The sequence below is a fragment of the Setaria italica genome, chromosome V, assembly GCF_000263155.2.
Source record: "Setaria italica strain Yugu1 chromosome V, Setaria_italica_v2.0, whole genome shotgun sequence".
Lineage (NCBI taxonomy): Eukaryota > Viridiplantae > Streptophyta > Magnoliopsida > Poales > Poaceae > Setaria > Setaria italica.
In genome coordinates, this window is record NC_028454.1 from 30,527,417 (window position 1) to 30,541,414 (window position 13,998).

The 13,998-nt window shown below is 48.7% G+C and overlaps 1 protein-coding gene across 1 annotated transcript; it reads left to right on the top strand.

Annotated features, from left to right (window-relative positions):
- Positions 1–808: 808 nt before the first annotated feature.
- On the top strand, positions 809–6,247 carry LOC101753825 (probable sodium/metabolite cotransporter BASS2, chloroplastic). The gene is made up of 13 exons (XM_004969248.4): positions 809–1,210; positions 1,304–1,391; positions 2,129–2,306; positions 2,425–2,466; positions 2,558–2,671; positions 2,782–2,844; positions 3,615–3,742; positions 4,199–4,280; positions 4,360–4,411; positions 4,512–4,609; positions 4,934–5,095; positions 5,619–5,708; positions 5,843–6,247. Exons 1-13 carry the CDS (start codon positions 1,120–1,122, stop codon positions 5,918–5,920), a joined length of 1,266 nt encoding a protein of 421 aa, XP_004969305.1. The 5' UTR covers positions 809–1,119; the 3' UTR covers positions 5,921–6,247.
- The last annotated feature ends 7,751 nt before the right edge of the window (positions 6,248–13,998 follow it).

Consider the following 13,998-nt stretch of genomic DNA (forward strand, 5'->3'; position numbering starts at 1 on the left):
CGATCCTAATCTCGTGCTCACTTTTTTAGCCATGTCCTGCTGGCGAGTGCGTAACGCTGCTGACGATCTCGCGCAGCCTGCGGCGGCCGGACGGCGATCTGCTCCACGCAACAAGATAATGGCATGCCTGTATTGTGTGGTCATCATCCTCGGCGTTCTTCTTTGCGGTTTCGCCGTCTTCAGGTTAGCCGATGACGTAGCGGGGCACTACGTCGTGAAAATCAGCATCGAGGCGTCGGAATTCCGATCCATCATGGCGGACGACGGGAGCACGATGTCATCTCCAGTAAAGGTAAAGCCATCGTTCAACGTCACCGCACGCGTCGAGAACCACTACCACCATCACATACGCTTCAGGACTGGGGCGGCGCCGTGTTGCACGACGGAGTACCGCTCGGCCGGGCCACTTTCCCCGACGGCCTCTGCGCGCTGAGCATGGGAGAAGGCAAAGTGACGGCCACCACGGCGAGCGGGTTGGTGGGGCTGACCGACGAGGTGCGCGGCCGCATGGCGAGGCGCGGGCAGACTTGGGGAGAGGTAGATCTGCGGATCGATATGAGACATCACGTCCTGCTAGCCGATTCAAGCGCGGACGAGTGGCTCCGGTGCACCGCAAGGTTGGACGGGCGACCTACTTCAGCACCGTGCCAATTCGAAATCTCATCGCGATCTTAGGCCACTTGTTTCTCTCTCTCTTTCGAGACGATTTAGGCCATTTGTTTCAAGTTTGTCCATATTTGCTCGTCTAATCCGGCAATCCCAATAATATTCCCATCGAGCAGCCACAGCCACAGCGCACAAGCGACAGAGGAGTCGAGCTCTCCTGAGCTTGGAGGGAGGCCACAGCCACAGCGCGCAAGCCACAGGGCGCAAGCGACAGAGCAGTCGAGCTCTTGAGCTGAGAGGGAGGAAGGCAGCGGGAGCGGCGGGGAGCCCGGACCTGATCCTCAAGCGCGCCGATCCACACGATTTCCGCCATCCCCACCCTCCTCGACGAAGGCACGGCCACTACATCTTCTCCCCTCGGTCGACGCCTCCCCCACTCGTGACTCTTAAACCATCCCCGGTCACCCCCACGGGCCTCGCGACTCCGCGCCCATCCGCATTCCGTCCTCCCGCATGGCGCCGTCCGCCACCAGCTCCATGGCCTCCGTCTCCCGGGCCCTCCGCCCGCGGCCCCGCGCCGCCGCCTGCTCGGCTCCTCGTCTGGGTACGCGCACGCTGAATCCTGCTTGAATCGATTCCCTTTTTTCGTTTGTTTGAGGTGGCTTTGATTTTACTTGGGGTGCGGTTCTGGGTGCAGGGTGCGGATTGGGAATCGCGTGCTCGATGCCAAGTTTGGGATTGGCCGTTGTGACTGCACCGTCTGCTACCGTCACTCCGGCTCTGAGGTATGTGCGTGCTCCAGAGGTTAATCAGGCCTTGGGAATTGCTTTGGTTCAGGGAATGGATTGGCCGACCGTGAAGATCAGGGTTTGTCTTTGTCAACGGAAATGTGGTTTAGGGGTGTTGACTAGTCAATTTTGCGCCAGTCTGAAGCAGAGTCCTGGACACCTGCATCTCTTTAGGAAGACAGTAGCCCGTGCCCTTTAGGAGTTCTAAAGTTGATCTTTCAAAAAAAAAAAAAGGAGTTCTAAAGTTGGACAATGACTAGTTGCTACTGTTGGATCTAGCTTTGCTCTCTCTGTCCCACTAGGCCGACTTTTTTTTTTGAAGCTTTAGGCCGACTTTGACTGGCCCAAAAGATATCAAAGGATGACAGCTGTTTGAGGTCCCTACAAAGTCACTTACCATCTTCTACTTTGAGGTGCATAGATTTAGTTCAGGAGTCTCAAAAGTTAATAAGCAACAAACTTGTTGACGTATGTTTCATAGTGTTCAAGTCAACTTTATCAAAATCGAAGCTCACGAGTGAAAGGCGCTGGTGCAAAGCTATATTCAGAAGCATACAATAAGTCTAGTAGATCAGATGACTAGATAAGTAGAGCAGTGCAAAATAATTTTTGTTGAGCAGTGCAAAATAATGAGATTCTCTTGTCATCTCATTATTTTGCACTGCTCAACTAGGCTATTGGATAAAGTTGTTATGCATGTCTATATTTTAATTTGTCCAATTTTTTTATTTCAGGAGACGCCAAATTTTGTGCCAGGCTGAAGCTAACATATCTAATAATCTTCCGGAGAAGTTGCCTGCTAAAGTTAGCCAGCCTGCTAAAGTTAGCCAGCCTGCTGAAGTTAGCCAGCCTGCTGAAGTTAGCCAGTACGAAAAAATTGTCGAGCTGCTTACCACTCTTTTCCCTGTCTGGGTATGTTATACGAGAGCATGTGAAGGTTTTGTTTTCCTTTGAACTAACAGGCAGTTATATATGGTGGATATGGTACAGCTTTTTGTAAATATACTAATACAGAGATCACCTGTGGCAGGTTATAATAGGTACTGTTATTGGGATCTACAAGCCAGCTATGGTAACATTTCTCCCACTTTCAGTTGCCATCGTTTTGGAATCAACAGTTAACACCTTACCGTTTTGTTGGGGTTTCATTGGACAATCTGCAGGTTACCTGGTTGGACACCGATCTTTTCACTATCGGGTTAGGACTTCTAATGCTATCGATGGGGCTAACATTGACATTTGAAGATTTTAGGAGATGCTTGAGGAATCCATGGACAGTATGTTTCTGCACTTGAAACCTTTATCGATTAGATTGTCTTTTCTGTATCCAACATCGAATTGATGTATAGTTTATTATGTATGTTCTGATGGAATTGCTTATTTGCAGGTTGGTATAGGATTTCTTGCACAGTATTGCGTCAAACCTCTGCTAGGACTCGCTATTGCAACGGTAACTCTATTATGGCAATAAAATGCATATAACCATTATTGCATCTCCAATGTTTTGTCATCAACTAGTATGAAATTTCACTGATTTTAGGTTAAGAAAGTGTTGTGATGGATACAATATATTCTGTTTCATTGTTTTTTTGAATCATGGTTATATTGTCGTATTGTTGGTTAATTCATGGTTATAGTCTAAAGTTTTATCATTGTGTGTACAGTTGGCCTGCTTAAATAAATGATCACTCCTTATAATGTGTTTTATTTTCCTTCATTTTATATTTAGATAAACACTTTTATTGCTGGATAAAGCTTACATCTATTAACAGTAAGTGAACAAAACTACGATCATGTTTCTATCTAGGAGAACGGTATCTAATAGTACTTGTTATTTCCAGTCCAATCAATTACAATCTGTTGTACCTTTGTTTTGAGTTGCTGTTATGCTGGACTTTTTTTCTATGATATACAAGCTTATTTGAGAATTTAATATAAGGTGATTTGGTACTGCCCCATTTTAATCATGTTATATTAAGTGAACAATGTCAGTCCATGTCTGCCACCATTTTCAATAGTTTGTTGATTCTAAAATATAACCTTCTCTATTTGGATCTTCAATTGGGTACATTTAAGATGAGATGTCTATTCATTGCTAAAAAGTCATTTGACCATAGAATTTCTTCTACAGCATGAAATTTGCACTAAAGTATCTCTAGAAGCCATTTCATTTTAATTCCTGCATTTATAAGCACATAATCTAGGTGCCTTGTATTACAGACCTTGAAGTTACCCGCTCCTCTTGCAACTGGTCTTATTTTGGTCTCATGTTGCCCTGGTGGACAAGCATCAAATGTTGCAACTTACATATCGAAGGGAAATGTTGCGCTTTCAGTTCTTATGACCACGTAAGCTTGATGTTGCTTGTTAAAAGAAAGTATATTGATTTGGACACTGCATGCCTGCTGTCAGTTACTGTCACTAGCTTTTTAAGTTATTGAGTTCATCTGATGTCAGCTCTCTTTGTAACACCACTTCCACAAAATTAGTGTGAACAATGGTTGCACTCCTAAACAGTTTGCTGTTGTCTTAATCAAAATTTGGATTTATTTTGATTTAATTGAGCCTTCCATGTTGAAACTTTTGAAGTACGGAAATGTCAGGTTTAGCTAGCTTCTATGGGATTTTGTACTTTGTCTAGTATCATAGCAGTGCATTTTTTTTTTTGGTAGAATTTGATGAGCAGACCATTTAACTGTTGCATATCCTATTGTCATGTTGTGCTACTTAATTTTTATGCTATGTTGCTTCCTTCAGTCTACTGCTCTATTGCACTCTAACATTTTACTCCCTTCATGTTTTAGCTGTTCAACTATTGGTGCTATAATAATGACACCCCTCCTGACTAAACTCCTTGCTGGTCAACTAGTTCCTGTTGATGCAGCAGTAAGGGCACTACAATCCTGTCCCTATTTGTTTCCTTAATCTTGTCTGCTTGAGTTAAAAGGTTATTATGTTTGTGCAGGGATTGGCCATCAGTACTTTCCAGGTTGTTTTATTGCCGACTGTTCTTGGAGGTGCTTAAAAAACTTAATGGGAGATTAATTTTATTGGCTTTAGTATCTTAGAAATATTTTCTCTTACAGCTTGTGTGACTATATTTTTGTCACTATGCAGTATTGGCCCACGAATATTTCCCCAAGTTTACTGAGCGCATTATCACCGTAGCACCCCTGTTCGGAGTCCTCCTCACCACTTTGCTTTGTGCGAGCCCTGTAAGTATAACAAAGAACTTACTAGAGTAAGGTTCAAGCATTTGCAGAACTGTTTGGTAATAATTCAAAATCATTTTTATATGTTTCATGAAATAACAAATTCAAATATTGTTGGGATACCCCATTTTAACCTCACCAAGCATGTGATGTTTCTACTCACAGTCAAGTGTGCCTAAATTTATCTCTTAGCTAGTAATTTGTAATAGTTATATTCTATTCTCTTATCTTTTTGTAAAAGTTGCTCCTCACAATTATATTTTGGATAGTATGAATGAAATGCTAATTGTTTATACTAATTTTGATTGGAAAATCAACTTTTGCAAGATTGGGCAAGTCGCAGAAGTGTTGAAAACTCAAGGTGCCCAACTTATTATCCCTGTCGCTCTGCTACATGTTGCTGCATTTGCTCTTGGGTACTGGTTATCGAGATTCTCTAGCTTTGGGGAATCAACTTCTAGGACCATCTCAATTGAATGTGGCATGCAGGTAAAGAAATGTTGAGATGCTCAGGTTCAATCTGTTCTTATCTAGCCATAGAAATTTGTAGCACCGTTATTGTTTTAATTATTCTTACTTTTGTTTGGGATATTATTAGAAAATGGTGGGCAAGTAAATAATATATTTGGTGAATTATTTGTGAGTTTCTGTGCTGGTGCAGTTTGTCATGTAGTTCTTGCTTAGACATCAATATTCTGTAAAATTATTTTGCTGCCTGGTCTCACAAACATGTTATCTATGTCTAATGGTTGGTGATGTTAGACAGCCTCTTGATGAATCTGTTTAGTTTTTCACTACTAGTAACATTAGATGGTTTTTTGCTATTGATACTCTTCTCAGTGGAATGAGTTTTGTTGGACTCTGAACCTTCCTGGTTTTACTAGTAGTTTAGTTCGTGAAGCATCAAAACATTCCTTAGCTAGATGTCTGTACAGTTATGAAGTTTCTTCTCTTGCCTAGAGCAATGTGGATTTTCAATTTAGTGTTTAACAATGCCACTTTTTTTTGTCAGAGTTCTGCGCTTGGATTTTTACTTGCTCAAAAGCACTTCACAAATCCGCTCGTTGCTGTTCCTTCTGCTGTCAGCGTTGTGGCCATGGCCGTAAGTTTCCTAGTTTCCTTCTCTTAGCCCGATGTATATGTGCCACAATTCTTTTGCACTCACTGTTAACATTTTGCATGGTGGCACAAGTAAATGTGTGTTCTCAAAGGTCTTCACCTTTTTGTTCGTGACAGCTTGGAGGGAGTGCTCTTGCAGTTTTCTGGAGAAGCATAGGGCTTCCAGCGAATGACAAGGACGACTTCAAGGAGTGAACAAACTCAACAAGAGAACCTATCGCTGTCACCTGGTATTGGTTTTTAGATGAGCGTGGTTACATCAGAGCAGATTCATGTTCCCAAATTTCAGGAATGGATATCAAGGCCTATATTCTATCCTGTGGGTTATCCTTAGGGGTTACACTCTTGTTATGTTTGTTGTGTAATATTTCACCTCTGCTTTCCCGCAGAGCAGTCAAAAAAGTCTTGTGGACCCTTGGGTGGTCCAAGTAACTGGTCTGTTTGTTCCAATAGTTGATATGACAATTAAGAATTATGATTATCCTGTGCTATTGTTGAATGCATCGATTGAATTTTGAGCTACCTTTTGTCGAAGTGTTGCAGGTTTGTAATAATTCAATTATTGTGCCAAGTACATGTTTTAATGCTGTTTTTTGTTCGAACTGGGCCAGCCAGGAAATTAATTGCCTCAGAATGAGATTATTCTTTTTTAAAATGGAAGAATATTCTTTTTTATTAATGCAAGAAACGAACAGAATCATTTGTTCATTGTAGAATGTAAGTAACATGATGAATCCAGCTGGGGAGTTCTTTTTCTGTTGATTTAAGTATGTTTTTTTACGCCTGCACCTGGGGGGCTGTGGCACGCTCGGGTATTGTATAACTCCTGCAGTCCTGCTATGTACTCCTAGGTGACAACATTGTACTATGAATAGTTAATGGAGAAGTTACAATAATGTAGTAGTAACGTCAAAACCGTGGGCAGGGAAAAACTCGAACAAAACTGGTACGTCTGCGTCGCAGGCTCGCAGCATCAGCGCAGCGCAGCTCCTGTGTGGCTGCGTGCACCTGCCATTCTGCCTTCCCCTCAGACGGACCCCATGGCACACTGCTCCAGCACACGCATGCATTGAATGGGGCGCATGCGCCGTGACGCGCATACCACCAGCCCCTGAGGTCATCGGCAACTGTACAAACGTGCATGCCTGAGGTCACCGGCGGGCGGGTACTGTGCGAGATACAGTATATTGCAGCGCTGACAGGATCGCGTACGCAGTGGCGGTACCACTGGATCGTGCTCGTACGCATATAAAAACGATCGGCCATCCATCGGCGTCAATCACCTCGATCGCAGGATGCGCAGGTGTGCATCAGGGTGGGGGAGGGGAATGACCATCGGTAGTATAGCAGCTCGAGATGCACACGCGACATTATGGCGCTCGATGGATCGATCGATCGCGTGCCGTGCATCCAGCCTCCAGGCATGGCGACGGCATCTTGCCGTCACTCCGGTGATCCTGATGGGAGAGGAGAGGATCCATCGGCGGATCGAGCTTATCATGGTGCCATCATAAGCTCGGACGCAGTCGCCATGCCCTCGGCCCTCGCTCGCTCAGTCGCTCTCGCCGTACCGGTAGCTGCACGCCAACTGCGGCCTGGATTCTTGTAATGAGACGTCAAATCGACACGTACTGTGAAGCCTACCGAGGACCAGCTGGCCTGGTGGCAGAAACGGCGAGAAGGTCGCCGTACGCCCGTTTGGAAGAAATTCTTCTTCTTTCGAAATTTGGTCCACTCAGTTTTTTTTTTTTGCAAAAGAATAAAATCTGGTCCAGTCGGCGAAGCTGATCCTTTGCGGTTTCTCTCTGAAAGCATGTCACTATCAGCATCCCTCGATTGTTGTTGCACGCCTGAATCCTGCTGACCCCGTGGGCTCCAAACACAAAAGCTCGGTTTTACCAATGGCTAGCAGCGAGTAGTAGTACTCCGTAGGTTGGAATCCCGTCATGGAGCGGTCCCCGAGAACGAGATTTGGGGCCAGCGGTGCGCTGCACGCGCCGTGTTGCTCCTCCCGTTTTGCCCGTATGCGCGCGCGCCGCGCGGAGCGCGAGGCAGGAGCCATCAGCTATCGTCTCGTCGTCTGGTCTCGTCGCGTGCACTTGAATGGCGGAGTGGTCGCCGGACGCCGGGTGGGGCGAACGTCTGCGGCTGCCTGGCCTGGCCTGGGCGGCTGGGCGCCCGATCCCATCAAAGCCTTCCCGTCACGCGTTCCTCGGCGGGAAAAGCTCGTGGGCGTGGCGTGGGGGCGGTGCGCTGCGGTCCGGCCGGTCCGCGGAGGAGACCCGGGCCGGGAGGGAATGGAATATCCCGCGGCGTGGATCCTGCTCTGCATCCGCGCGCGCACGTCGTCACGTCCGCTGGATCGCGCCGGATGCCCCGCCCCCGGCCTCTGCCGCGCGCATGACCTCACCCACCACCCACGCCGCTATACGAGGGCCAGCCGGGCAGAGGAGAGGCCCCCGCCGCCTGCAGCTTGCTGGCCGGCGGAGCTGACCTGAGGCTGACGCCACTGGCCTTTTCGATCCGGCCATCGCGCTGGCGAGCTCGCGTGCGGCCCGTACGCCTGGCTGCCTGGCTCTGGCTCCGCTCCCCACTGGGCAGTGGGCACTGGCCGACTGGCGGTCCGTCCCGTCCCGGCGGGGCGGTGTGAATGATTGAGATGATGATGACGAGGTATTTTATCTTTTCGTCTTGTTTATTAATCGTCCTCTCCTTGTCAGGGGGGAGACGCAGAAAAGCAGAATGAATGCCCCGGAGTACTTACTTGGCAAGTCCTGCGTGCACACTTTCTTGAGTCATCAAATCAACCCGACTGTTCTCCTCTTCATTTTCTTTCTGGGCAAGCAATGACCGGAAGGTTTTCGAGAGCACGGTACCTTCTACACGTTGTATATACAGCCAATACTTGCAATACGTACAGGTAATCGCTTCCGTTCCACATGTGCTCGGAACACATTCAAGGTCAAGTAACCACCTTCAAACAAGTAGAGGGTTTAAAGTTTATAAGATGCTTATTATGTCACTACCGTTCCAAATAGTAACGGGTAAGTCTTGTGTGTATGTATCTATGTACGTAAGGTGACCAAATTGAAGTTACAAAACCGATGACCAATACATAGGATCCACAGCCTGCCGGTCGCATGAGAGTTCAACTCCATCAGTCAAGCATAGCTAGAATTTTAGTGCGATGCAAAAAAAAAAAGGCATCCTCAAAGCCCCCGTTAAAAAGAACCGTAGGGGACGGAGGTTCTCACCGGACCACCGCCCCATGTCTCTTCTTGTTGTCACGGATCCTTTTGCCGCTCGATCGCCAAGGCGAAGCAAGAAGCAACCACCTACACAGGACGGCGCCGGCCGGCGTTACTTTGCTCTGTCCGTGGCCGGCTTTTATCCCCATATTCTGCCGTTACATAGTTTTATAGTCCGATCCTACACATGACGACGTGATACATCGTCGTCCTCGTCCATCGCTTGCCGACGCCCGAATTGCATTTTTGGGAATTCCCCTGCCACTAACCGCCTGGACCACCGGAGGACGGCATGCCTAAGTGCATGCATGCCGGCCGGGCTAGTGTAGTGAGCACAAAAGCGATTCCACATCGCGAGTTTGCCGAGGTCAAGGCACCAGTTTAATTCAGGTGCCGTTCGCGAAAAGAAGGCCAAGACTCGTCGAATGTTTGCACTAGTGTGTGTACATCGATCACAACTGTGCATGCCACAGCCTGGTTTGATTGCCGGACGACGGTTGCATGGCTTGCTCGCTACCACACCAGCACCAGTCGAACGCCAGAAAGAATCGAATCTTTGTGTGCAGTGGCTTGAGCCCTCTAACCACAGCCACCACACCACATGATCTATCCCAGATTCTAGCTAGCTTGACTGATGGTTCTTCGACTTGTTCACCTCGATCTCATGTACTACTAGCACGTACGTAGTTTCTAGTTTGGCATTGCTGATGCTTCAGCGTGACGAACAGTACGCTACGGCCCAAGTGATTCATATTTAGGGTGATCCACGCATACGCACGCACCTTTCGATCCCAACTACTGCATGCATGGTCCAGACTAGTAACGTCTAGGCGAGCCTCAAAAGTTGTGTGTGTGGATATATATGCATGCTTCCTTCGTCCCCGTCTTCCTTCGCTTTATATGCATGGTGATGAGAGGCCATTGGATTGGATAACGCTGAGGTGGTGCCGTTGGCTGGGTCTTTCTTCCATTTGCGGCAATTGGCGCCATTCGAGGATCGATCGGGCTACCAGCCTAGCTACCACCTCGAGAACCTGGACCGGCGTTACTGCTGCTGCTCTGCTAGCTACGTGTCAGCCTATGAATTCAAGAGCCTTCACCTACGGACCTACTCTACGGTCCTTTTAACTCATCGGGCACTGCGTCGCTCAAACAGTCAAACTTGAGCACTTAACCGCAACTGGAGTACCTCAAAGGAGAAAGTTTAGGTTCAGAAAAATGCATGCAGGCCATCTCGATTTTAATGTTCGCCCACTGCCTCAAGACGTTGACTCCTCTTTTTGGGATAAAATCTGTCCTTTGCCTTCTGATATGTGGGAGTACAGTATGTGTGCTAAATTTTCACTACAACAACAAAAAAAAAGGTGATAGGCACTTTGCTTAGGCATTTTCTAATTTTCCGCAATAAAACTTTCTGAAAAAATGTGTTTAAATAAATAGATATTATGTGGAGTATCATAGATATTATTTGTGGCACTTCAGAAAGTGGTCTCGAGTGTAGAGACACTACTTGAGATAACCTGAAACAAAATTGCTTGTGGATGGCTGGAAGCACATCTTTTACACACTTTACTTAATTATAAATTTCAAATACAAAATAATATAGAGAATTAGAGATATTATTTTGGCATTCCCAAATTGACTCTATCTGGTATATATTGTTTGAGGCATGTTTTAGAGTATTTCCGCCCATATAGAAATGCCACTGATTCAGTAATCCAATATAGATGATTCACAAAGTGTTTCTACTTTCGGAGAGTCTAAGACAATGCATCGGAAGGCGTTTTATGGCATTTTAGAAAAAAATGACTATGATTACGTAGAAATATGGAGAGAAAAAATAAAGTGCCTCTACAAGCCGGTTCTCTTGCATGGAAACATGGGGAAGAAATCATGCCATACGCCCATATTGGTGGACGTTGGAGCGAACAAGGGCATAGTAGTGACAGGTGGTGAGGTTGGACTTGAAAGAAGATTGGGAGGTGTGATTCTTCTACAGGAATGGGAATGAGATATTGCTTGACGATTACTAGATACTAAATGGAGTTGAAATTGGGGAGTACGTTAAAAAAGCCGCTGGTAGATAAAATCTCTACCTGTCAACTGTAGGCTCACTGGAGCTTCAAATTTGTCTCAAATTCGTACTGCTCTAGTACTTTACGACACCTCAAGACAAACCTAATACGAACGAGCAATCATGAGCGCATTAAGACCGGTTGCAAGATGGCGGGCCCGGTGTTATGGTCTTACACGAGGTGGACCAGCAGTCTATCTATACGTACACGTACTAATGTACCCGTAGGCATGCTCGTACACGTACGTACTCCTATGGCGAGGGCCAAAGCGAGAAAGAGAGAGGTGTATGGAGCAGAATAGCCGATGGAGCCGAGGGCGAGCGTGACCGATCCCGGAGGCGAGGACCACGACCAGTAGTCCACTTGCTGGCGTGATTAGGACGAGGGCCGGGGTCCACGGTGCAGCGGGCCGGGCAGCAGAGAATCATCATCATCAATGATTGAGCGAACGAACGGCGCGGGGCCACCGCCCACGAACGCACTGGCACCACCACTGCCATAACGCGCCGGCCGCATGCGGCATGCCCGAGTCCCGGGGAACTTGTTGCCAAGGCGTGGCGCACGGCGGAGCTAGGGGAGCCACCCCCCTAGCTACCTTCCAGCGTGCGTGCTAGCCGTAGCCCTAGCCCTAGCCGTGGGGGCCAACCAGCCAAGGGCCATGGCCGATCGATCGCGCGCTTGCTTCGGCGGTGCATGCTCTTCTCTGATCCTACTGCCCATGCATGCGCATTTTCCTGCATGCTCGCGGCCGCTCTAGCTAGGCCGGCCGGAGAACGGGAGAAGCTCAGAAGTCTTGCTTTCGGCCAGGTTCCACTTTTTTTTTCTATCTCAGTGAAAATTTACTGCTGATCACTGATGTTGGCACGCGCAGTGCGTGCCTGACCCCTGATCAGATTCTTCAGACCTTGATCGGATGGCCTGTGCGCCTGCGACGAGCTGGAAGGCATGGCGCATGCGGTACTACTCCACTGTGCAAGCCATGCATGCAGCGAATCCTCGTCCGGATCAGGGTGGCAACATTGTCACCAGGCTTGGCAATAAATGTTCCCATCAAAGCCCTGACTGTAGCTTGTAGATGGTCGGCCGGCCGGCCACCCGGACGCATGCAAATTGATGCCTGGCTCGACGTCCTCAAGCTCAGCACATCATTTTGAACTCAATCAGACTCCGAGTTGACTTGTACCCGTCAATCAACGTATTCGCAGATTGCGCTCACTGCTCGACCAACCGAGCTAGGGTCGGCATTGATGCCTGGCTCAGTGCTGCTAGCTGCGTGCTGTACGCCTAGAACCTCGCAACCAGTACATAGGAGTAAGTTGCTCCTTTAGTCCATGGATTAAAGTTTTAGTCCACTTTAGTTCATGAATTAAAAGTGGATTAAAGTGGTGTTTGGTTCAAGTGACTAAAAGTGACTAAAACCATTAAATGCTGTGATAAGATTACCATTTAGCCTTTGAAAGCTCTCCCCACCAGTTGCCCTTGGCGCAACAGCCTGGCGCCAAATTCTGGTGGCGCCAACACCCTGCAGGCGCGCGCCAAAGCTCCAGGCGCCATATCACCTTCTGTTTCATGCTGAGTAGGAACGCTAAAATCTTTCTTGTGCCACATGTTCATTCCATTTGGTAAAAAAAAAGTCCATACAAATGTTCATACACATTCATACACTCATACAACCTGGGAGGGTGTTTTAGAGGCCTTGTCATCTTCTTCGTCACCGGCATCAACATCTAGTGGATTGTCATAGCCGTGGTCTCCAGAGGAAGATGCACCATGTCCTCTTCCCAATCTTCCTCCCCCACAGCTCCCACCTCTGCCTCCACACCTACCGTTGGCTCCTCCACATCCTCCACCCACTCTCCCTCCACCGGTTGCAGCGGTCATGGACCGGCGACCACGCCCTCCGCCACCGTGTGCTCCCACCCTGCCTCCAGGGGCTAAGGAGGGAGTTGATGCTCCAAACCAGCTGCACCCCCTGTAGGAACTCCTGGTACGACCTAATATTGGGGAACACGTCGGCCTCTGAGTTGAGGTCTAGATGCTCCATGTGGCGGTGGGGAGTGGACAGGGAGGAGGCCGACGGCGACACGAACGAGCCGAAATCGTCTTCGTCCGCATCTTCAGAGGAAGTGTGGAAGCTACGTGTACCGGATGAAGAACCCTAATACAGGAACTCCCGATAGTTGTAGTTATCCATGGGTGGGGTGCGGTGGTTGGGCGCGGTCGTGCTGGCGGCGTGGGAAGGAGAGGGAGGGGGTGGATCCGGCGGGGGAGCTTCGGGGGTGGCGGATCCGGCGTGTGGAGCTTCGGGTGCGGTGGATCTAGTGGGGGAAATGGTGCGGGCGGCCAAAATCGAGAGGAAATTTGGGGCAACTGGCGGGCAGTGTCAAGGAGGGGGGAGCGAGCGGATGCCGGCGTGGGAGGGCGCGACCGCCGGTGAGAGGGCACGGTCGCCGACATGGAGGAGGGAGCGAGCGGCGGCTGGGTTGGGGGAGGGAAGCGAGCGGTGGTTGGGCCTACGGGGTCTGGAGGCGGGGGTGGGAGGACTCGAGGGCGGTGGATTCGGCGGGGGAGGGCGCGGCCGCCGGCGTGGAGGATGGAGCGAGCGGCGGCTGGGTTGGGGGAGGGAAGCGAGCGGCAGTTGGGCGTGCGGGGTCTGGTGGTGGGGGTGGGAGGACTCGGGGGGGGGGGGAGGGTGCGGGGGTATGTTCTCCACTCTAACAATTTTTTTTGGTTTTGTTGGCGGGGGGAGGGGCATCACGATTTAGACTGTCCACCGTGACAACTTTTAACCAATTTTATAATTCCCTGTCATGCACATTATTTCTCTCCCGGGGAATCGCACTTCCCAAGTCGTGTCCCTACCCATCCCAGCATATTGGCCAGTCGAACGCTCTATTCTGACTATTCATAACATTCGGTGGTCTCTCTTGTTTCACGCGACCCTTCCACC

What these genes read in the sequence shown, in the direction of transcription:
- LOC101753825 (XM_004969248.4), top strand. Translation starts at nt 1,120, where the DNA reads ATGGCGCCGTCCGCCACCAGCTCCATGGCCTCCGTCTCCCGGGCCCTC. An exon ending in CTTTCAGTTCTTATGACCAC is followed by an intron (nt 3,743 to 4,198) that starts GTAAGCTTGATG and finishes TTCATGTTTTAG; the next exon opens with CTGTTCAACTATTGGTGCTA. An exon ending in CTTTGCTTTGTGCGAGCCCT is followed by an intron (nt 4,610 to 4,933) that starts GTAAGTATAACA and finishes AACTTTTGCAAG; the next exon opens with ATTGGGCAAGTCGCAGAAGT.